Here is a 25,134-nt window from a genome sequence, read left to right on the forward strand (position 1 = left end):
GCAGCGTAGCCCTGTTTCGCATGTCCTGCCACTCACGGCTTCCCACTCACCTCGTACTTATCGCCGACTTTCCGGTTGATGGGCCGCGCTGTCGTCAGGTTTCCCGTGACGTGGTTCAAGTGGAAGAAGCTGGAGTCCTTGACGTCCAGCAGGCTGTAGGCGACGGGCTTGCCGGGCGCCGATTCGTCTAGCGCTCGCACGGTGGTCACGTGGACACCCACCGGGGCGTTCTCGTGGACCCGAGGGTCGTGGAAGGGGGACCAGAACACGAGCACGCCTGCGTTAACGGCGTAAAAAAGGAAAATGAGTAACCCGTCAGGGTGACAAAAAAAAAGGGGGGGGGGGGGGGGGGAATAGAGAGAACAGAATCGTAGTAGTGTGTCGAACCGCCATGTTTGACGTATAATGACATGAAGACCTACGTCGCAACAGTGCTGACAGCGCATGCCTGGTGCTGTTGTGCCGGAATGCGATCGTCAAGGCGCCTGTCGAAAGGTGGGAAGACACGTGAGCCTCCCACCGTACAACCAACGCTGGATTTATGGGGAGTGCTATAGTTATCTTAATGTTCCTAACTGAGCCTTATTCGCCTTTTAATTCTGTGGTTTTGCGTGAAAGAACAAACGCCTAAATTATGTGGCACGTCGTAGTGGGGGAACAACTCCGGGTTAATTTTCGCCACCTGTAGACCTCTGACATTCATGCAGTGCAATGTACACGGGCGTCCTTGCATTTCGCCCCCGTCGAAATGCGGCCTCCGCGGCAGGAAATTGATACCACACCCTCAAGCTCAGTCAGCGTAATTCCAAAGCCACTATGTCAAACGGTGTATTGATCTGTGTGTGTAGAGGATACAGCACCGGTCCGTGTCGCGCCATAGCCGAAATATCGAACTAAACCTACGCTGATAATGGCGCAGTCGCTAGGGGCGTGAGACTTTTTTTTAATTTTTCTTCGTCCTATGCTGAATCAGAAGCTGGGGATAAGTGAGTGGCTGGACGTTCACGTCCTAGCAGAAGGGGCGGACTGACAGACGCACCATATCCAGCTTTATGTCCATTAGTGTTGCCACGCTTACAAAAAAAAAAGTACGGGAGCGCAGGCGTGGTCAAATTACGCAACCAGTGAAAGGCAACGCTTACGACACAGGCTCTCCAAAGTAAGTGCATGAATGAAAAGAACCACGGGAGCTCAGGAAAAAATAACGGCAAGTGAGATAAATAATGCAGGGCAGCTCTGCTGCTCCAGGAGTTGCAAGATCCGTGGTGTACACTCGAGTGGAGCCTGAAACGGCGCTCTTAGCAGACGAACAACACGAAAGAGAAAATCAAGAGCATCAGATACAGGTGCCCGAAGGAAGCAAGCCACCTCCTGCCTGTGTGCGCATAAAAGTGTCTAAAATATTGATGGCGTGGAAAAGTAAACGAAATTGTAAGTGTATTTCTGACTAAATGTTTAAGAGCTATGCATCACGCGTACAAAGAGAAGGCAGCGTATTTTGTTTTCTTTGAGCAGCTTGCCCCGCGGCATAGACTTGCCTTCCAACTCAGCTCGTTCAAGCACCGTGGCTCAAACAAGCGTAGCTGCACTAATGCAGCCACGCCTGTCCCTTTCTCTGCTAGCGTAGCAAAAGACGAAAATAGAAAAAACCAGACGACGTAGACAAAGTGGAATAGATGCCACGAAATTCATCAGCGAAGGAAAGCTAACGATAATAACAAGAGCCTAATCCTTTGTAACAGGGACAACACTAATCATCTTTGGCATGACGATAGCAGACGATCAGAAAGGTGGCTGAGCAGACGATACAGTAATGGAGCGATATCGCACTAGAGAAAAGAAAAGTTGTGTGAAGCGAAAATGAGCGGTAAAGAAGAAAACGAAAGTGTGAATAAAAGGAAGATTTACTGGCGCGTCTGGTATTACGAGAAACAAGCACGGTATTATTCAAGTAAACTTGATGTTTTCTTATTCTTAATGAAAAGGCGCGGCCGCATACGTTACAAAACTTACGAAAACGTTACAGAGTTATCAAAAGCCTTTGACCGGGTCTCTCACGCGAAACTAAATTTCAAACTTAAGAACATACTCGGAGATGGGCCAGTGACTTGCTGGGTACGTGATTATTTGTCCAATAGGAAGCAGTTTGTGCATCTTGGAGACCATTCTTCTGATTCTGTTCCAGTTGTTTCCGGTGTACCTCAGGGCACTGTTCTGGCTCCCCTCCTATTCTTACTCTACATAAATGATATCGCGAAAGTAGTTAATGTTAAAATCTGGCTGCTCGCAGATGACTGCGTGCTTCACCAAGAAGTCCTGAACATTGATGACCAAATTAAACTCAATAACGCATTAGGTAAAATTGGGCAATGGTGCAAGGATTGGCAGATGTCCATCAATACAGAAAAAAACGGTTTCAATGACAGTTACAAAGAAAAAACGAAAATATATTATTCTTATTCAATTAATGCCATCATCCCAAGTGTTTCCGAGCATCGTTACTTAGGACTGATCATTTCGTCTGACTTGACATGGACTGCGCATATCCAACAGGTAAATAGGAAAGCAATGCAACACTGTTCTTTCTCAAGAGAGTCTTTTGTCACTCTACATTTGAAACTAAATACCTTGCCTATGTCACACTTATTCGGACGATCTTAGAATATGCGAATATAGTCTGGTTTCCGCGCACGAAAAATAACATCCACACACTCGAAATGATTCAAAGGAAAGCCGTCCGTTTTCTTTATAACCGCTATAAGCGTACCGACTCACCAACTGAGCTATCACAATGCGCTGGCCTTCACACGCTGGCAAGCCGAGCGAAACTACAGCGTTTGAAATTTTTGTATATGTTACTTCACAACTCATTTAATCTAGACTACTCGGACTTTATAAACCTTAAATCCACCCGCCAAACTCGACAGATGCACCCACATGGACTAGAAGAGTTCTGTTGCAATAATAACGCGTTTTTGTTTTCCTGCTTCCCACAAGCTGTGCGAGAATGGAATGAACTGAACCCGTGTGCTACCGCGCAAACAACGTTGTCCAAATTTGTTGAGCTTGCCGAGAAGGCAGTCCTCTCTTGTACTTATTGATATTATTCGCGTCTCTGTGTGTGTTCCCACCTATACTGTATTTTCTCAAGCCAGGATTGTAAATGTACATATGCGTCAAAATTGTTTCCCACTCCTGTAATAACCCCCATGGGGTTGACAGTATGTGGAAATAAAATAAAATAAAAAAAACACACATTCACATTTCTTTTATCGCTCTACAGCTTTCTCAGTTTGAGTCAATCAGCGAAAATCTCCTGTAAAGAAGCTTTAGAGGTTTTCGACCACCTGTTTCAAAGACAGCATGGTATAGTGCGCGAAACACTGGTAATATAAAGTTGATGAGTGAGGTGGTAAAGTACAGTAATTTATATCTGTCAAAATGACAATGCATTCCCAGCTCAAGGAGAAAATAGATCAGAAATGATACTTAAATGTGGTCATAGCGAGCGAAATAAGACATGGTTCTTTTTCATAGCGTGCTTTTCTGGAGCCCACAATTCCACCATGTCTAATAGCGCCATGCGTGGTTTGGAAGAAGCCGTAGAAGGCACAGCGGAGCTTTTGAGTTAATGAAAGGTGGCAAACTGGGTATATATATATATATATATATATATATGTGTGTGTGTGTGTGTGTGCGTGCGTGTGTGTGTGCGTGTGTGTGTGTGTGAGTTATACATTCAGAAAATGCATTCAACTTTAGCAACTCGATACAACATTCTCATTTCAACACAATAACTCCATCCTCCATTTTTGCACCCTGTTTCTTTATCGTCCACGTCTGAAGCATGAGTCGGCTGGTCTTTACTACACGTTTGTTGTACTTTGAATGTTTCAGCACCAACGGCGTGTCTTCAGTTTGGTTGGCAGACACTGTGTGGATAGAGAGCGCGACTGAGCAGATGTTGAAAGAAACGCGGAGATCTTCATCAAAAAAAGATGCCAACCTAGCGGACGAGGCTGTGCGACATGTCCGAACCGTGCGGCTATGTAGTATAGAGCAACTTGGCTGACGTGTTGCCAGGGGCAACGGAGGCTTGTGGATTTGTTTTCTTCAGAACGGCTTCGCACGCCGGTGATCTTGTGGAGAGAACGCTGTGCCTCGGGCCAAGATCAGCAAACAAAGGCATAAAAATTGCGTTGCCTGTTGGCCACGCGGTGAAAATGCCTTTGTGTGTCGCCATCGCGCTTGAAAGAGGAGAAGCCGTGTTACGAAACGCTGGTTTCACTGCATCCGGGCAGTCGTGTCGTGTTGCAGGTGACGTCACCGCGACGAGGAATTTGAGTATGCGATGGCGGATGCCAGTAGGAGGCGCTACGGATGCCATGCGATGTTACTTTTTCTGCTCAGAAAGTAGACACACACATATACATTGTGTGTGCTCCGTGTATATATATATATATATATATATATATATATATATATATATATATATATATATATATATATATAAACATCCGGCCATCGCGCGCGCAATGCGATGTCGTTGGTTCGTTCCCCACCTGCCTGATGCAAGCTTTTTATTCATCCACTTTCAATTCCAATAATTTGTAATTATTCATTGCAATGATATATATATATATTTACATATACTAGTCTTATATGTGAAGTGTTGTTCTTTAAAGTGAGCGATATCCTGAAACCGAAACTATACCAATATTCCTTGTATTGCAAACGCAAACTAAGAACGGGCTTATCTCATCGTTACCTGGTCGTCATTACTTCTTCATCATCCCGTCGTCGTCTATAAGTTGTCTTCATACAGTCACCGTTATGCCAGCGTGCTCCTTCGATCGTCGTCATACTCGCCTCGAGCTGAAAGTATTCAGGAATGAGGACCCCTCTCCAGAGCTACACTTATTGATGAAGATGGTTATACTCTCTCTCTCTCTCTCGTCACGTTGTCATGATTGTTACGCTATCGTCGCGCCATCGTAGGAATAATCTTGCGCGAAAGGAACGAACGATTTCAGAAGAAGTGACGTACTTGGGTAGAAAGGTGTGAGCTCAAGTGTGAAATAAAGAACACCACCAGCCAATGGTGTAATGTCTATTCTTCGACAGAGTCACAGCCAATAGCAAATCAAGGGTGGGGACATCTCTCTTTCCCTCTCGCTCTCTTTCTTTCTAATCTATTATAGGTATCGAAGGTAAATTTCAGAAGCGCAGGTGTATCGGGAGTAGAAAACAATAGGGCTGCAGCTAGATTCCTCGCTCATTCATCCATCCTTGCCTTTTTTTTGTCTCTGTTATTTTAGAAGCGAGAACTTGTAAAGGTAGGATACGTTAATGTTTGCTATCCCAAAATCATAAATTTCGTACTGAAGCCATAATAAAAAATCTTTGCTATTGTTTAAGATCATGGGTTGCCTCATTCACAATACGGGGTGAACTTTCGCTGGCAAAGAAACCTCACGACGCAGGAGAACTAATCCCATGCGAGGTTGAAGGGTTGAAATACGAGGCGCATCTTTTCTGTTACCTTTATACTTTTCTTTATCTTTCTTTCTTGATTTTTTCGATGGCAAGCGCTGCTTGGATTGCACGACCACTATTCGGGTACGATAGGTAGCCCTTCATGAAAGCCACGAGAGGTGGCTACTAATGCCATCTCTTTTCGGTTTTGAAGCAACGAAGGTGGATTTCCTTGCGAAGCCTGGCCCGGATTTTTCATGTGACAACTCCCGTGGCCCTTCGTTTTGAACGAGACGTGAAATGGAACGCTAGAGGACAGGTGTGTGTCACCTCTTCAAAACAAAAGCAATCAAATTTTTGTTGCTATTCTCCTCCCACTTATCCCCTCCCGCCCCCCTTTATTTACGGCCCTCATAACCGCAAGGCAAGTCAGTCGGTCACAGAGCTATCAGAAAATTGTGAAGCGAGCAGACAGTGGACAGAAGAAACAAAGGTCGCTGTGGTAGGGGGCGTCGCACGTTGTGGTATAATGTAAGCTTGCTTCCTGCGAAAGAGGTGGGTAGTGGCCGAAGTCGTGATGGCCCTTATAAAGAGGTTTGTTCACCCTCTCGCGCTCTTACAGGTGATCGATGCGCATAATTCATGGAATAAGCCCTCCAGGGACTCGCGTCCCTTGACCGACCTCATTTTGAAAGAAAGAAAAAAAGACGGACTCGGCGGGAATGAGAGCCAGAGGAAGCAAACACAGCACGGCACAGAAGGAGCAGTTTCGTCACATTTCTTTTATTTTGTTCTCTTTGTCATCTGCTTGGCGTCTCCTGCTCCTTTTCTCGATCCTCACCTCCCTGTCTCTCTCCATTCGTTTGTTCCGTCTCCTGATTTCTCAAGTACTCGGTTATGCAAACAAACTTCTACGAAACCCGCCGGCAGCGCACGGCCAGTGCTCCCTAGCTGTTTCCCTATCATCCCGTTTTCTTTAAAGTCTTTTTTTTTTGTGATCACGAAGTCGCTATATAGGCCTCGGTGATTTCAGGCGCCTCTTTGAGCCTTGCGCGCGCGCACACACACACACAAAAAGGTTAGGAAAGGGCGCAGTGGCGGTCGCTTCTGAGTACGCCGTTCTGGTCGCCGACGACGTCTTCTACTTTCTTGGAGCTTTCAAGAATCCGCAATCCTGACTGTGTGAGCAAAGCGGAGCTTCAGGCTATGTGCAGATTCCTTCTGCGTGCAAATATTTTCACTTTTTGCAAGCCTTCCTTGTCTTCTTTTTTTATTTACGAGCGCGACATCAGCACGCCAGCCATGGTTGCCTTCGGGATAAGTACTGTCTTGCTTTTCTTCCAAGTTAGTAGCAAGAGACTTGGCAGCAGACGACGCAAATTGCATAGAAGAAGATATTATAGTGCGTAACAGATGTCGTCTGACGTTTATGCTTTGTCAACGATGCTTTCTGCCAACGTAGCCCCTAAAGGAAACGAGAACGCGCATTTAAGATGGACGTTTACGTTTATTCTATGCAAGCGAAACTTCGCGAGAGCGAGGTAAAGCATTTGCTGCAAACTCTACATTTCGAGCTTTTGCGATCTTCTAGTCTTTTCTTGATTATAGCTGTATAACGAAAAAAAGAAATGGCCTGATGCAGCGTTATCTGGTTATGCTTACTTCGAGTACACTTCCAGCTGACTTACCGTTCGAAAATGGGACGCGTGGAATGACTTTCTATGAATACTCATAATGCGTCTGCGAAATTATATATTGTTTAGTTGGTGCCAGGTTGGAGCAATTATACTTTGCCGTTGTAGTTTAATACGAAGTCTTGTCTGCTCCTCCACCCTGCTTTAAGGTACCGCAACGAGCTCCCCTAATTTTACGAGTACCACTTGCTCACTCGCTATCTACACCACCTAGCTGCACCACCATTTAAACGTTTAGAGCAACATGAAAGAGCCTGAGGATAAGAAACAAAAGATGCAAAACAAAAGCCAATACAGTGAGAGCGCCTCCACAACAAAATGGCCTGTATCACGAACTAATTATTCTGTACCGGTTCTATTGTAAGCAGTGTGGTGAGTGATCTTTACAACGAATTCACCTGTGTTACGAATTGTTTCACAGTCCCCAAGCGCTTCATTATAAAGGCAATCGACCGTGCTATGTATGTATATCACATGCATTTTCTTGCTTTCAAACTACATAGATAGTTGCATTTCGAAAAATGCATTCGCGTTAATGCTACACATTGTGCAGCTTTTCGATAGAGCAAATACTTGATACACCGTTTAGAGCAGCAGCATGCTTACAAACAATGTTTAGGTATGTGGGGCTATTGAATAAGCATACGATGTCCGCACGTTTTTAAAAGCGAAGCTTTCCGTACCTACCTCCACGAAGTATAGAGCGAAAAAAAGAAAATAACCGCACTGATTTTTCAATAAAGGAGACCTATGACATTTCGCGGCTGACCTTACGCCATTTTCTCTGACGGAGGTCATAATCAACAAAGAGATGAAGCTCAGACTGGGTACATAAAGGGGGCAATCAGGATAACGCTCGCGGAGAAGGGTCATGGAAATATGAACAGGTAATGAAGGGGAGAGAAACCACCTGCGCACTGGGACGGAACGTCAACCAGAAAGACTGCCGGTTTGCTGCTTTGCAGGAAAATTGATTTGCCTGTAGAAAACAGGCTATTTGCGCACGCTTACGAACGGAAACATTCATTATGAAGGATAAGCTGGTCCTTGTATCTACCACGGTTCAGGCGATTCCGAAACAACGCAGACATAGACGGTGGCAGCGGAAACGATGATGGTGACTCTTTTGTGTAGTTTATTCAACAACAGGGAGAAATAAGGCTGATTGTAGAGAGTTCAGGTCCGTGTTCAACCACGTGTACTAGGACCTCGCCTTTAATAACCGGGCGCCCAAAGATATTAATAATTTTAAATCGAAGCTTTCTTTGCGAGTGAGCGTGTCTGCTGGAAGGAAGGAAAAGGTGGAGAAGGAAAGGAAGGAAGATTAACCAGTTTAGCTTAACCGATTCGCTACCCTACACATGGGTGCGGCATGTTGGGGATGAGAGAGAGAGAGAAGAATACAGGAAGGCAGGGATGTTAACCAGTCAATAGTCTGGTTGGCTACCCTACACGGGGGGAAGGGAGAAGGGGAAGAGAAAGAAGGGAGAGAGAAGGTGTAGGTACGTATACGGCTCGAGCAAACCAGTCGCTCGAGCAAACCAGAAGTTCTGAGAAAACACAAAAGTGCATTCATTGCCTTCTGAGCCGATGATCGGTCGGGACGGTGCTCTAATATTGTCTGTTCACTCAGAGGACGATCGTCTAGTTTCCTCAATGTGTCGGATAAATACATGTTGGGGATGAAAGATGGAGAGGAGCGAGGGAAAGAGCACATAACACAGCACGCCCATCGTCAGTTACCGTCCGTCACCCTTGCGCGGCACGTGATGTCACTGTCACAGCCACTTGTCCAAGTCCGTCTCTTTAAAAAAACGAAGTAGTCCCTTCGTCGCCTTCAGCTGTGATGCATTCTGTCGGCGATATGTGAAAATAGTTGCACCTGACAATGGTCTATTGTCAAGGTGCGCTAGAACGGACGCCAGGGACTGTCTCTGAACCTTATATTCAGGACAGTCGCACAGAATGTGTTCTAGCCTCTCCTCGCAGAGACAGGCATTGCAGAGAGCGTTGTCGGCTATACAAATGCGAAATGAGTAAGATTTCGTGAAGGCCACCCTTAGCCATAAGCGATAAAGCAGAGCAAATTTACACCCTTAAAAGTGAAAAAGGTTATCAATGTGTCTATAACTCAGACCCTTAGGGTGTGATTTATGTAACAGACACCCTAAGGGTCTGAGTTATGGACATATTTACATCCTTTTTCACTTTTGAGGCTGTAAGTGATTTAAAGTGTATCAGCACATCGTAAGTTAGAAAAAGCCCATAACAGAAAAGTGTGTACTGCACTAAAACACAAACAAAAACATCAGGAACCGAGTGCACAAATAGAACGTCACGGGATTGGCCGCTTATGCACATAGAGATATTTGCCGCGCGATACCTGAGCCGTCTTTTCGCCACTTTTATTCAATAATTGAAAACATAAATCCACGTTATAATGGGAAAGAAACGTGGCTCGTTTGAATCAACATGATAGGCACTCTTTCCATATCCATTAGCGGGGTTATCTCTATTCATGTTTTCAGTGGTCGTCTGCTCCTTGAACTTAGATTCCAAAATGTGCGCTGGATTTCCATATATATACATATATATATATATATATATATATATAATGCAAATCTCTTCTGAGAAAAAAAGCTGCCATACACGTAATTTATCATGCTGCTATTAAAGTTGGTACATCACCAACTAAGCAGCACATATTCCATCATTCCAATAATGGCCTTTCTTTGTTTTTCTTATTTTACTGTTTAGTTCAAGCTCAACGTCACTAGACGGCGGCAGCTACACAACTGCTAACCACCACGACTACATTATTTCTGTATTCCGTAAATGGCGATACATATATACATACCTGCTAAATCTCATATATTCAAAGCGTCTCCTTCCGGAGATCCCCGCTAATACACTACCGCGATTGTTTCTCCATTCACGTATCTAGCCTTCAACGTGTTCCACATAGCAGGAAGCGAGTCAGTAGAATGATTTTCCCGGCCTGTCCACGTACTATGTCCTTTATTATGGCAGGAACTCAACCCTATTCTTTCTTTTTATCCACAGCTTTTTTCTGTCTGACAACTAGGATCCGTTCATCTATCTTCTTTGATCCGAAGCCAAAGCTTCGCACGTAGAAAAGACATACACCCGGTGCCTCAACAGAGGCAGCCTTATGGAATTCATTTCGCTGCCGTGTTTCCTTGTAAAGCTCTGCCGCTACCCTTAAGCGTTGTTCGCAAACGCTTTTTCGCCACCTTGGGTCGTATTTGGGGGCTTACCCGAACGCTCCAGTCACGTGTTCGCAATGTTCAAGGGAATACAGCCATTGAACAAAGCCAGTCTTGCTTGCCTTGCCTGATGTGTACGCCTACGAAAATAATTACAGGAACGTTGATTAAACGAAGAATCAACTTGTGTTTGTTCGATGTAGATAATGCAGGTGTATATAAGTGGCATTGCACTCTTCTTTTGAGCACTGTCGCGTAAAGGCTGCTGCCGGGGGCGCGTCGCACTCCGATGTTGCCTTCCCGGCTTCGCTCCTCCTCCTCCTCGCCAGTCATCGGGGCTGCTTGCCGGGTCAATGAGCGCAGCGGTGTGGGGCACATGGACGGTGTTTTATGTATTCTTTCTTTGTGCTGTTCCGTTGCCCAGTTTGGTACACCGCATCGTTCCTCTTCGGTCCTTTCACAGGTGTTACCTAAGATTGCATTTGTCGTTAGATGGATGTTTGGTGCGAGCATCCCCTTTGAAACGTTGTGGTATAAAGCGCCCCCTAGTTTGTTCTTGCTTCTTTCCCGGTCTGTCTACTTTCAGCGTATCAGACCCTCGGTTGGCAACATGTCATGGAATCGTTACGAACTTACATTACGAGATGGATGTAAAGAGAAGCTAGCAACTAAATAAAACATCTGTCGCTTAGTCCTCCTCACAATAAAATAAACATGCGGGTGATGCACAGAACATCTAAATCTACAATAATAATGTGTACTAGGCAGTAGAATAAGGAAATAAGAAGTTCATTGAAACGCACATGTGGACTGGTCATAGCGCGATATAAGGATAAGGTGAAAGGTGAAAAAGTAACACTTTTAATAAAATTAAATCAATTATGGCGCTTTACGTGCCGAGTCTACGATATTATTGTGGGGCACACCTTAGTGAGGGAAATCTAATTAATTTTGACTACCTAGGGTTCTTTAACGGGCACCAAATGCACAGTACACAAGCGTTTTTGCGTTTCACCCGCATCGAAGTGAGGCCGCCGCGGCCGGGATTTGATCCCACGTCAAAGGTACGCTTCAGGTGCGCGCACAAGTTAAAAATTTAATGACTTGCGTATGCGTAGCTGATGACATCAAAACTTAGCTCATTCACTCCAACAATTTCACAATTGCTTACGCCTATGCCAATCGCGACTAAATAATCACGAACCTAGTACTAAACATCAAATACTTGGCAAATTTCCTACCTCGATGTAAGCTACAAGACAATCAAGTCGGTAAGCAGAATACATCTAGTGGGACATAACCTTATTTATTCGTGCGCCCCGATGTGGGCTTCGTTCCTACGAACGTAAGACTAATCTATATTCTCCTCTTTCCCTTCTTGCTTATTCTGCAGCGCCGGCCTTTCTTTTCCATCAGCCGCAGGAAGAATTGAACGCGGGCGCCAGCAAAGTACGGACTCCCTACCCTTGTCTTTCCGTTTTCGCTCCTATTTTCCCGACGGCAATTCCCTTACTTCCCGTGTTTCCTTTTCCTTTTATTTTCCTTCATCCCCTTCCCTTTTTGGAACACCCGCGAATGCAAGCCTCCGGGACTAGCCGTTCGCCAGTTTTCGCCCTATTTCTCCGCGAGGTCACCGCGCAAGGCAGGGTCAGTACAATGCCACTCTTTCACTGCCGTGAGCCTTAGGGTCCCTTCTTCCCTCTTGTATATACATGCAGGGATGCTTTTTTCCTTTAGTGCTTAGCTCACTCCCAGTTTCCTCATTCACATTCTCCAATTAGTTTTTTCCCCTCTCCAGCATGCACGGGCTCTGCGTTACATCTCGTCGGTCAACTTTGCGCCAAGGGTAGTGCCTTCGAGTACAAGCGTTCAGAAGGGGCAACAGCGAAACAGGGAAGAAAATATTTCCTGCCACGTGTTCACCCTCGTAGCTTCACTAGGGCTGAGGGATTCGGTCAAATAATTTCGCTCAATAAGACCGTACCCGCACCCGTCTTCCCCAAAGGCTCCGTTTTGCTCCGTACAGCTGCTGCGCAGACACCTGTGACGCTTATACTACCGCTTCATCCCTAAATCCTTCCCTTTTCCCTCTGTTTCTTCTCTCACTTCCCCTACGATGAGTGCGTGATGCGTATTGAGCCTTAGCCAAGCGCAGCCGTCGTCGCTATTGTTCTCGCTCCACTCTCGCTTCTCCCTCGGAACGAAACAGGGCTTACAAGATGGCGGGGCTCTGCTTGCACAGGCCAGAAACAACGAATGCCTGTTGACGACCGAGAAACGGGAAATGGACGGGAAGGTTGGTTGGGGAAGGAGGAAGCGCCCGGCAAATCGGGCAGAGGTGGTTGAGCAAGCGAGGTAACCAGGTTATTCGTTCCGGGAGCAGCGTCCCTTCGCGCGGAAGTTGCTTGCCGGGAAAAAGAGGAAAAAGGGGAAGCGGGTCGGTCGTGTCGAGGACAAATGTTTCATGAACCTCCCTCTGAGAACACTGGAGCGCACGCGAGGAGCGGGTCTGTTTAGTTTGTGTCATTTCCATCTCTCGTTCGTTTGTTCGCTATTTCTCCAATCAGAAATACGTTTGGATCCAGAAAAAAAAAGGACCATGAAACAAAAGCCTTGTAAGCACGACGCAGCGACACAACAAAGAATGAATGTTTTCTCTATCACTCTTTGTCTCTTTGTTTATCTTTCTTTGCTAAGCCGTAAGGCAGACTTCGTCAAAATAAAAGAAATACCATGGACAGGGTCACTTCCTTTCAGTGTGACATGGGTCCATTCGAATTAGTCATCACCTGTCTTGTGCTGTAGAGAAAGAAGATAGGGCTAGCTACAAGCGGGTTTGTGATAATTACATATTTGTCAATTCATGCGACTTTTGATAGCTTGGCAATGTAAGGCAATGTAAGCGTAACTCCCCGAGCCTCACCCAGAAAAAGTATTTTTGGTTAGAGTTCACTCGAACTCAGACACACCAAAATTCTACTCGGTCGGGCTCACTCGCATTCAGATTCACCAGAATTCTACTCAGCTGGCCCATTTCGCTCGAATTCACACTCACCAAAATTTTACTCAGTCGGCTTCACTCCGCCTCACTCATCAGAGTCAGGCTCAGGTCCCCAAGTGCACTTAGAATACAGGCTGTCATTTATTCGGGCTTCATTCAGATTTAGGTAAAATTACGGACATTCTCATACTGACGGAATTATGGGATCAGACTCTATAATGAAAATTGTATGAGAAATCCATTTGCTATATTTAGGTAACCACTTTCTTTTGTATTCGTTACGTTAATCCCTTTCTGTTTTTTTTTCTACAATAATTAGAATTGTATTAATTTCATATTTGCTTATCTGTAGCCCGTTCCTACTTTTGTATTGTCTTTTCGCATTGCCCTCATGCTATGCTTTTGGTTGAGAGCAGCAACATGCAAAATAATGACAATAAACTTGCATTGTACAGTCCGAGTACAGCCTAAAAGATGCACATACCCATACAACAATACAACCACACGTAGGGTGCGTGACAGGAGTGCTATATTTACTTCCCGTGAAGCGTGGAAACGTGTACGTCGGCCAAACCAAACGGTGCATCAACGACCGGATCAGGGAGCATGCGCTAAAAGTTAAGAAAAAATAAGGACAGGTATGCACATTCGGTCGCCCATATCATCGCGTGTGGTTGCGAGGCACTTTTTTCTCGGACTACTACCTTAGGCAAGTCTGCAAACCACACGGCTCGAGTGGCTTTAGAAGCATTCCATATCCACAAAAATTCACCTCTCTGTGTAAGCGAATCATCTATTGTTTTGCACAGTACCGAACTGGACTTCAATTCTGCTATCTAAAGCAGGCAGCAGTATTCTTCACCTTTTCAGCTATGTTTTTATCACCTTCGCATGGAGAAAGGGCGTGACACTTGTGCGTGGCTCACTCTATAAAGTCGCAGAGTGATTGGAATAAACAGTTGGTAGTCGCGCTCGTTCGAGTCTGCCGTGTCTTCTTTATGTCATTGTGTATATTTTGCGCTGTATTTTGAACTTACAATGTTAGGCCAACTAGCCCAACGGACGGTCCTTCTAAAATTTCGTACTCGCCCAAATTAATTCATAGTCCCCATTTCGTAACTGATATGAAAGTGCAGCCCGCTAAAAGGATCGCTGACCCTTTTCAAGCAATATCTTCAAAATCACATCTAGTCACATTGTACACTCTTCTGCTCACATGCACTCGTTCGCGCCCATGAGGTCCGTTCACGCTCACCCGCGTTCGCTGATAATCAAACCAAAGTTCACGAGTGCTCCATATTACGTATGGACGTCTACTGCAGTTGAGTCTGACAAGGTCAATTTTTTTCTAGCTGGCACATACTAATTTAGCGACATGATATTTCAGACACTACAAACATTTGTCGCAAATATTTACAGAAAAAATTAGGACATTATTAGGTCGGATATACAGGACATGTAGAGGAACGGCAAAGCGCTATCGTTCAAAAAATATGGCGTAGCAATAAACATACGACCAAGCATCTCATTTTCTATATGCATCACAATGTCTCCAAGTTAACAATAACAAAGTGAGAACATAATGAGTATGCAGTACGATTATCGAGCGCAGAAAAGGAATCCCCTAGATCCCCTTTTGCAACAGATCCCCTTTCGTTTCCAGGAAAACATTAGGGTTACACGAGCTGTAGTTGCCGCGAAGCGTGAGAAACAGTCAGGGGTGTTTGAATGCAATCGGTGTTCCACTCTTAAAGGCAAAGCTCAAGCGTCTTCCAAATTTTCTTTCAATGCTGACACTACATGTTTCTTCATTGTAGACTCTGATGGTGAAAAGAACTTCTCATTGCTGGTTCATGGACACATATGTGTGCGTCGTCCATCGCAGCATAGATTAATATCTATGCTTAAATTGCATTTCGAAAGCATATATTTAGAAGGAAATACATGTTTTGCGACTGCGCCATGCGGTATACCATGTGAGCTCTTTCGATTTGTTTTTGCAGTCTCGCCCATTCAAGGAATATTGAAAGCAAATCTTTTCAGTGGCTCTTTACTTAGGCGCTACATAATACTGAATTAAGGCGAACAAATTATGTTTACACACTGAAACACCGTTTCTATAACTTTCTTTTTTTTACTTTTTGTATGTATTTTACACTCGGTTGCCTCATTGGCTGGCGTAGGAGGTGGCGGTTTCTTTGTGTCATCGATTTGGTGACCGGCTTCCGGCACTTCTCCTATTTAGGCAGCCTAGGTATACCCTCGTGACCAAGTCGCGTGCTTTTGTAACTTTCCATATTAGCTTGGCACTTGACTGCCTGTGCTTTGTTAGTGTACGAGTTTTGTCTGCTACCACGTGTCCTATTTTTACATGCCAACTACAGTGCATTTAGATATATTCTGACAGTCTAGTACGCATGTACATGTGTCACGTCTACATGCTTTTCTTGTCCTTCTTGCACGTCAGCAAAGTTCTGTTGAACAAATGTGTTGAGCGTATGCTTGGTGTATTCTAGGCCTGCTGAGAGCAAATTGTTGTTTCAATATGCTTTGATGAAACTGCAGGTAAACCTTCCGGTAAAATCAAAGCGCAAGCAGGCTGAGCAGTAACGTGACAACTTTTACCAGCTCGCAGTTTCGCGTTTCCTTAAACCCGGTGTCCTGCGATTTCAACACATTCATTGACAGATGGTTGGCAAACGGTGTAGAAATGGTGAATGAGACGTTCGGACAAACAAAAGTTTGATTCCTCTATCCCACGTGATATGGGATTCGGTTTGAGCGAGGCGTGTGGTGTTGTGCGGAGAACGCTGTTCTTGTATAGAGACCAGTTGCAAGGGTAGTGCGAGCGACCGATTAAGTTGGACACAGCTTCAGCAGGATAACGTATTGCTCAACCAGAACTTGTGGCGCTGAACCATGTAGGTCCCGCGTATGACGACGAAGCAATAATGACGATGAAATGTCGACACGGTGAAATGAAAATGATGACATGGCGGCGATAAGTGTCCGTCGGTTAGCTTCGAAACCCGCTATCCCCCAGCACAGGAATTCGATGCTTTATTATTCACTAGAGCAAGGGCGTTTGCCTGAAGAGGTCTAATAAAACAACGCGAAGAATTTCCGCCATGTGAGTCAGAACTTTGAAACGCCTGGCGGGTTAGTCGCCGTTGCTAAGCAAGAATTTACTTATAAAAAGCGAGTGGGTGCATCTATCTCCTCTACAGCTGACAGTGAAGACGGAAATTACGGGACGTGTTGGTAAGCTAAATGCTTTGCATGCCTCTCATCGCACTACGGCACTGTGGCTGTCGGGTCTGCTCTCATTTCGATGAGAGCAGACCTGACGGGGCGTGGATGCTTAACTTCCCGTCGAAGCGCTTTGGCCTCAAGTGTTTCACCGATGCCACCGTAAAAAAAATTAAAAATTATGGGGTTTAGCGTGCTGAAACTACGATTTGGTTACGAGGCACGCCGTAGTGGGAGCTCCGGAAATTCTAACCACCTGGGGTTCTTCAACGTGCGCCTAAATCTAAGTCCGCGGGTGTTTTCGCATTTCGCCCCCTTCGAAATACGACCGCCGTGAACGGGATTCGATCCCGCGACATCGTGCTTAGCAGATGCCACCTCGTCGCCAATTGTGCGTCGACCTAACCTTCGGGAAGAACACTAACACAGTGAATGTGCAACCACTTGCCGTCTACCACAGTGATCACAGAGCAATGATTACAACAGTCACGAAATAAATGATGAAACCGGGATCTTTGAGTAAATGCCCAATACTTACCTCATAATTGTCAAATTCTACATAGCGAATCCCCAACGTAGCAAAACCCCAACTTTGCCAAACCAGTCATAGCGCCAACTTCGCTGGACTTCCCTCTTCACGTGATCGAAGGGCTCTGATTTTATTTCTCTTTTCTCTTTTTTTTTTTTCTATGAGAGGCGGTTCAGTCACGACGTCATATACGTGTACTTGCGAGAAAATAAGCGTACCAGCAGTGCACGATTGGGTAAAGCGATCATGACTACTCGACAAGCCGAAACGCGCTCCAGTTGCAAGGAAAGCAAACTGACAAAAGGCGTCGCGCCGCTGCTAGCAACCTGTAAACGCGCAACCGACCTGTTCTGCAAATATCGAACGAAACCGAAAAGGACAGCCAGCAACTTGTTTTCTCACCACTGGGAAAAACTGCCTCGGGCGGCCTTCCCGAGATAAATTGAGCGGCAGCCTGCAAAGTTCTTTTGTTTCCGGGTTCGCCAAACAGAAAGAGGAAACGCGGGAAGAAAAGAACAACAAGAAAACAAACAATAACTCATCCCGACAAAGCGAGCATACAGCTGGCTGGGATGACACATCGGGTAAATAGCACGCCTTACGCCCGATGGAGAGTTTTAGCGGAACGGAAACTGTGTGCGTTGCAAGCATTGTGCGGCACGTCAGCTGTCACATGGTAAACTACAGTACTAGAACAGCGCTGCAAGCCTCAAAATGCAAGAGCATGCTAAAAGATTACCTATATGCGTCGGTTGAACAATCCGGTGTTTTGCCATCGGTAGGGAGTTTTAGTATACCAGAATCGGTTTCAACGTTGCAAACTCTAAGCGGCTACTTTAATCACGCATTGTCAACGACAATTTTAGCACGCCCAACGCATTTCAGTATGCAAAGGCAGGTCGAGAGAAGAGCGTGGCATGTCGCTTAAACAATCCAGTGTCTTGCCACCAGTAGGGAGCTTTAGGAGAGTGGGGAGCTCCTCTACCTTGCGAAGTTGCGGCCCCTCTAGCAGACATTATCGACGGCAGTTTTAATAGGCCCAACGCGTCTCAATATGGAACAGCAGGTGGAAATAAGAACGCAACCAGTCCGTTAAATAACATCCCCTCTTCCCGGCAAAAGCGAAATTTATAACCGCGAAGTAGTTGTTTGTGTCGTGAAGATCAGCAGCCCGCACGCATTTCTAATGATAGATGAGATTTCTAGCAATACGCTACGTGCTTGAAGTGCACCAGCAGCCTAAAGGAAAGCATAACACGTCGACTGTATATCCTTGCATCTTATACTGGCAAAATACACAGAGAAAAGGTTCTTAAATAAATAGATAAATAAATGACCGGCATCCACTGTATTGCTTTCGGCAAGGGGTCTGCATTAGGTTTAGTTATCTGGAACCTTAACAGGTAAACCAGTAGCCTATTTTGCAAAGCTACCATCTACAATTGCTTATCGTAAGAAATGTCATTACGTACTTCGTAGTACCAAGATGGAAAGCGGAAATGTAGTTGGAGGTTAAGAGGTAAACTTAAAGGGAAAGGGAGCATTACACAGCTTGCAATGAAAGCGGAACTGATAGTGTAGCTATGAATTACGAGAAGACAACAGCATAGCATCGAGCGCAAGCGCCCGTAGATGACATTCTCGTGTAACAGAAAGATGGAAAAAGAACACATGAAGGAGGTGCCGTCGCCAAGAGTGTGACGTCACTGCGAAGCGGAACTAAACTAAACTCAGAGGCTTCATATCAGTGTAACGCGCAGCAAAAACTTTTGACATTGATATCTATCGGTCTGTGCAGCTGCTAATTCGTCCGCATTGTTGTCAGAGGGTTTGGCCGGCTATTTTTCCCCCAAAAAGGACTTGTCCTGTGAGAAGGAGGGTGACAACTTCTTCTGTTTTGATGCGAAAGCTCGAAATGGCCCATAAGTCGAAGAAAAAAAACGGCCTCTGTAGTAGCGAAACGGCTCCTGAATTCTAATTGACTGCGACGCCACGTCATGAACGCGCCTCGATAGAGCAGATACGGTGATGCGATGCCGGATGTCGTCGGCGAAGTATTCGAGTGACACAGGCGGGCGGGTGCCGCCCTCTCGCTCTCGGAAGCCGGCACGCGGTCCTCTCTCATCCCCACTGCGGTTAGCATCTGGGCGCGCCTGCCAGCTTTTCTCTTTACACCCACACACGTACACTCTCTGGCGGCCTTGGTGGCCGCTGCTGCTTCCTCGGTCTCTCGTCGCGCAGGACGTCGGTGGCATGCGGCATTGGCACCGCTGGCCGCTGCTGCTTGCTGGGTCAGGCGGCACGCACCACAGTGGTACATTACAATGCACAGTACACTGATACAAAGGTGGTTCATTCTGAAACGCAACATGAAGAAGAAACATATGGTTGTTGCGCAATGGGATGTGTTAGATAAAGGCCAAACGTGACTGTTCATCAGTTCTTCAAGTAAGAAGTGTCTTACAAGTGTAATGGACTTCAGTTAATTTTAATTAGGTCACCGTCGTAGCGCAGCAAAGAAAACAAAAAGAAAGCGCTGACAAATAAAAGCCACTCCGTTTGGACCCTCACCAGTCCTCGTCTAGCGAGCATCTTACCAGAATACGTTTTCTTATTGGTTTGTTATTATAGGAGAAAGTTAAATAGCGCGTTTCCCGGCCGCTATAGGCGGGAAGCTTTGCTGCCAGCAGAGAGACTCTCGCCCTTTGCCTTGACCACGGCCTCAGAGATTGAAACGGCACATTATCCCAAAAGGTGCGCTCCCATTATCTCGGAGGCCTCGCCTGGATTAGCATCCGTAGGCGTCATTCCTACCCTGCCTTCTCCAAAACCAAGGAACGCCGTCACGTTTACGTCAAGAGCATCGCCTCTTTTCTATTTCTCTTTTTTTTTCTCTGCGTGGCGCAGTTAGGTGGCCCTATTGCGCGTTCTCCATTAGGTGATTTAGCGGTCACGTGCCGCATTTGGTGACGTTGCAGGCGGTACGTTTTGCCTAGAGGCATTTGTACGTACCACTTTGAGTCTGGTTACAAAAAATTCAGAAATGCTCGCCTACTCATCGCTCATTGATGAATCACAGGTAGCAAAATTTTCCGGAATCACGAACTGTGGCATGTCTCACAATCATTTGAGGGTTTTGCCACCCCAAAATATATACATTCTTCTCATATTTTGACAACAGTGCACGTCGCAGAAAAAAAAAATGTGGGTAATTACAACCGCCATTTTCGGACATTCTGAGCGCGCGGACGGCACCGTTGTTTAAATAATGATGTTTTCGGCCAGTGTTCCGTCCACTTAGTGAGAGTAACAAGCGCGACCAAAATAACACACCTGAATTGATATGATACGCCTACCGTTATTGATTGTCCATGGACAAATCGTTATTGAAAAAATGGCCTATATGTATCCCGGACTCGTGGGTCAATAGACAGCTTTAAATATAGCGTCCCAGGCACCTTAGCATGCCCAAAAAACCACACCCCCCTCTGCGGTATTTCGCACATACCTTTCGCGTTCTTTTGTACGTCACGCCAAGCACATTTCCTGGCCTCGGGTCTCCTACTTCTAAACCTCCCTAACCTTCAGAGATTACTCCTTAAAACTCCCTAATTATCAATTACTTGTATCGCGTTTGCGTGGAACGTATATGAAGTTTCACATAAAAAACAACACATTGAAGTACACGTAAGCATCGTCACTAAATAGGTTACATGTAGCGCCGAGCAACGGGTCGATAGACCACTTTAAGGACACCATAACCCAGCGGTTTTTTGTGCCCCATAAGCCGAGCCCTCGTATAGTGTTTTGTACTGATTTAGCGTTCTTCCCTACATAAGGCCGGTAAAGGCTTCTCACCTTGGGTATGTTGTTTCTAAAACTCCCTAATTTTCAGTTTTACTTCGTAGCGCATTTTCACTCAACATGCGTAGGGCCTCAGGAAAAAAAAATAAATAGGAAAATTGGCAAACAGGAAGTTCCGCTGTCAGGTGAAGCTCAAGTCCGCGTTTCCACATAAATTGTTGAAAAAAAAATTTTGAGGCTTTGGTGAAACTGAAAGGAAGCGTGTATTGATTTAAACATCTACAACTGAAAGTGAATTCTCAGACTCTGCCTCTTACGTTGCCGCAATACTGAAACGCGACGATACCCTCAGACGCTCGCCTTCCGCCAAATCAAGGCTGAGCAAAAAAAAAGGGCGGGGGGGGGGGGGCAGTATCAAAGGGCGCAGCCCGGCACACAAATCGGCCTTTCACTCAAGTGGAGATTTCCGCTTCCAGGCTCGGCCACAAGGGACCAGGAAGTGATTCGCCTCAACCGAAGCTTTTATTTTGCGAGAGTGATTTTGAGTGGGGGGGGGGGGGGGGGGCAAATGTAATAAAAACGCGGCCCGGAAGCTGTAAAGTGAATTGCTCGTTCGCCGAAGTGCTGATGACCGTAACGACGACGACTGCGGCTATGATAAAAAGGAGTAAAACAAGAGAGGGCCGCCGTCATCACCATTATAAGCTCGTTCGCGAGATGGGGAAGCGGCTCTCCCAGCCTTTGCTGGATGCGGGAGCGGCATTATACGCCTGAGAGAGAGAGAGAGAGAGAGGAGGGAGAGGGAAATAGAGAGAGAGGGAGAACGTCTACGACAAGCGCTGAAACAAACAGCGCGTAAAAACGGCGGGGAGACCCCGTGAAAGGCTCGCGCAGGGTTGTCAACCGCACAGAAGCGGTGAGCACATTGTGAGCGATGTGTCACTTGAACGTTGACATCTTAAGAGAGTCGGTTGCAGCGGCTTACGATGGCTACGGCTACGAGCAACTAAAGAACGCAAACGTAACCGAAAGGCGTAAAAAAGAGACGCAAGAATATCGATATCTCAGAGCAAACAGGAAAGAGGGAGAGAGAGAGAGGGGCGACGGAATGGGGAGGCAGCAACGTCACAGGGAGGCAGAAAGAAAAAAGAACACAAAGAACGCTTCCACTTGGGCGACGCTCTTCTACAGTTCTCTCCTACGGATACAGGTCTCGGAATCGAGCGGTCTGGGCAGTCGACACGGACATGACCGTTCCTGCTCTCCCCGCCGGTCCTTTCCTCCATGCTTTCTCCACTTGGCTTCGAAAGCACCCTCGGCATCGACATCAGCGACGCGGCGAGAACAGCGGAGGCCACTGGTGGCGCAGATTGGCGCGAACGCACGTTTCGAAGCACTCGGGTGTTTTATTTACCCACGCGGCAGATAGGCCTGCGTATAAGCACTCTCCGTAACCGAGTGGTCCGTGTACGCGGAGGCCGGCGAACGCAGCGCAAGCCGGGAGGGAAGGTGAGCGAGTCGGACGCGTTGAGACGGGCTCTATACGCCGACCGGGCACTCGAGCCGTCTCTGTGTCCGCAAAGTGCTGCACTTGGGCAATGAGGACGAAGAAGGCGTAAATGCGAGCGGTCGTAAGGCGCTCGGTGGCAGCTGCACTGGCGACGCGGACAGGACGCGCTCCGGCAATGACGATGAACGGCGGCATCATTTCTTCGTCTTGCTGAGCTTGACACACACGATGTCGCAGACTGAGAAGCGTTGGCGTGGACCGAGGCAATCTGTGGAAGACACGTGGCACTCGCTTTTACCAAGGCTGTGTGCGTGTGAGAGAAGAGAAGCGGTGATGACGATGATGATGGTGACTAAAATGGCGCTGTTAGGTTGAGGCCAGAGTTTTCGTAACCTTCGTGTAGTTTTTAAGCTGCCTGGATGCAATTGCATAAGATGAAACAATTCCTGTGGAAGTGGTTGCGTTACGTGTAGGAGCGAGGTTTTCGCCATGCTGATATTGTAGTTTCTCGAAAGTACATTTACACAGAGGAATAGAAAACAGTGGCTTAACCGGAACTATAGGTTTACGCATGCAGTGCGTTCGCTTGCACGTATAGCTGAGCGTTGCCGTGAAAGGCGACATTTTGATATTTCTCGCTCATGACAAATTCAATGTTTGTCAACGTGAAAGCTCTGACGTCTTCAGCGTGCAGACGCCCTGGTGACATTTTGATTTTTCTGCTCAAATCAGCCGATGGAGCGGGTGTGGCATCCGGGATCTCTCGGCCGTTGCTATAGCAATGTTGCTAGGCCATGCCTGGCTACGCTACCGCACCTGCTTGCACATTCGTTGTATCCACAGCTCGGCCTATGTCCTGACGCCAGTAGCGCGCATGCTCATTGCTGTTCGCAGAGAAATGTTAGCAGACGAAACCTGTCTTCCTGTCATTTTAATTCATTTACTAGAATTATACCTTACAGGCCCCATGTCGTGCCTTTATTAAGCAAGGTTACATGGAATTGCGCTTGGCACAGGGACAAAAAAAGAAGACACAAAAGAATAAAGGAAATACGCAGACACTTCAAGAAAAAAAAAGGTCGGAAATATGAGAGCTGAGCCGTTTGTGTGGTCTCGAGCTATGTCAGAAGACCGTGAAAACAAGCTTTAAGGGCAAAGGTGCCTTTTGTTACTGTTTTTATCTGAGGACGTCGTTAAAGTAAACAGATTTTTAATTCGGTAGTTTTCTTCTCGCCGCACTTTTTGTGTCGCCTGGTTCTCTCCGTAACTTGTGGCGGTCCCCTGAAGGCGGAAGCTTGCATTTTCCATGATACAGAAATTGCTCCGGCAAAACAGAATTTTGACTTGCTCGCGAAGAGTTTTCTGCGGTCGTCCTTTCGTGCTTTGGAGTTGCTTGAGCCGCCTCCTTGGACAAAATTGTCGTTGCAAGGCATATTCAAACTGTTCTATTCGCTGGGCATGTTCCTATGGCCTCCAGGGTGCAAATCGTGGAATTCATTATCTTCGTAAAGGCAGGGCACGTACCTGAATAAGAGAACGCACCTGGAGTGTTTGCAGTTCTAGACAAATTCTTGTCCTGTCTTTTCGCATGGGCATCTTGTGATTGGTTCTAGCATTCAGCACCAGCGAGTGACACCTGGCGCCCCTCGAAAATTGTAGAAACGGCTTCCTTTCGAAGCCGATCAAGTGTCTCTCTTTTCTTCTAGCAGGCCATTCCGTTTTTGTTCGCTGCAGTACTTATAAACAATCACGCGCTACTCGAAATATCGCGCACATATTTTGTTTTTTGCTTTAAGAGGTCGCTTACTTCTGGGAATTTTCTGTCGCCACTTCTGCAGAAGCTGCGGTTCAGAAGGTGCTGCGAAGAGGGAAAACTTCTCCCGTCCATTGCCATTCCCGCATTTATAGCGGGGCGCAGAACTCTCTATAAATTATCGTTGTGCTCTTCCGTCTCCTCAAGCAAGCATATCTACACACCTTGTTTCGTCGGGCACGTATAAACATACTGAAAGCATAGTAAACAAAACGCCCAACATGAAAAGTACGTGGCACGCAACCTTTTCTTCCGCGCAGCCGTTCTGACGTGAAAAATGCGCATTTCTGCTGTGACTTTCCGCATGGCAGCTTATTTTTCGTTTCCCTTTTCGAGGGCCATATACAAATGCTTTGCATACATGCGTAAAAAGCAGGGTTGTGTGTTCAGTCGCGTTTTTTTTTTTTTATTTGTGCGCATATAGCCTTGCGTTTGGTGGCTGTCGAATCGAGACGGCCGAGGGTCCAAGTTTCTAGCAGACGACAAGCTCAACGCACGCCGTCCCCTCTGCCATCCTCCGCCACTAAAGCGCATACGCTTGAACGTAAAGTACTATTTAAACTAAAGTGAATGCGAATTATCATAAAGTACTATTTAGAGGCACAGAATCAAGTCACTTCCCACAAGTAAATGCCAGCATCACCGAAAAGATGCTCCATAAAATATTCTCCTTGACGATTATCATTATGTTTTCAAGACATATTGTGGAGAAACCACATGCTGGACCCGCAAGAAGGATTTGGTCTGAGCAGTCCAAATGAGATGTTTTACTGATCCCTTGATCGCATGCACTATTGAACAACCATATGCTTTTCGCTGGAGCTGTCCGTTC

General features: G+C 46.2%; 1 protein-coding gene across 1 annotated transcript in view; it reads right to left on the reverse strand.

The window, feature by feature from the left end:
- The window catches only part of LOC126527647 (uncharacterized), a 259,964-nt gene that overhangs the window by 73,426 nt on the left and 161,404 nt on the right, over positions 1-25,134 (reverse strand). The window contains exon 2 of the mRNA XM_055068917.1: positions 51-277. Within this exon, the coding sequence (XP_054924892.1) occupies positions 51-277 (227 nt within the window). The remainder of the gene's footprint in view (positions 1-50; positions 278-25,134) is intronic.

The sequence above is a fragment of the Dermacentor andersoni genome, chromosome 9 (genome assembly GCF_023375885.2).
Source record: "Dermacentor andersoni chromosome 9, qqDerAnde1_hic_scaffold, whole genome shotgun sequence".
NCBI lineage: Eukaryota > Metazoa > Arthropoda > Arachnida > Ixodida > Ixodidae > Dermacentor > Dermacentor andersoni.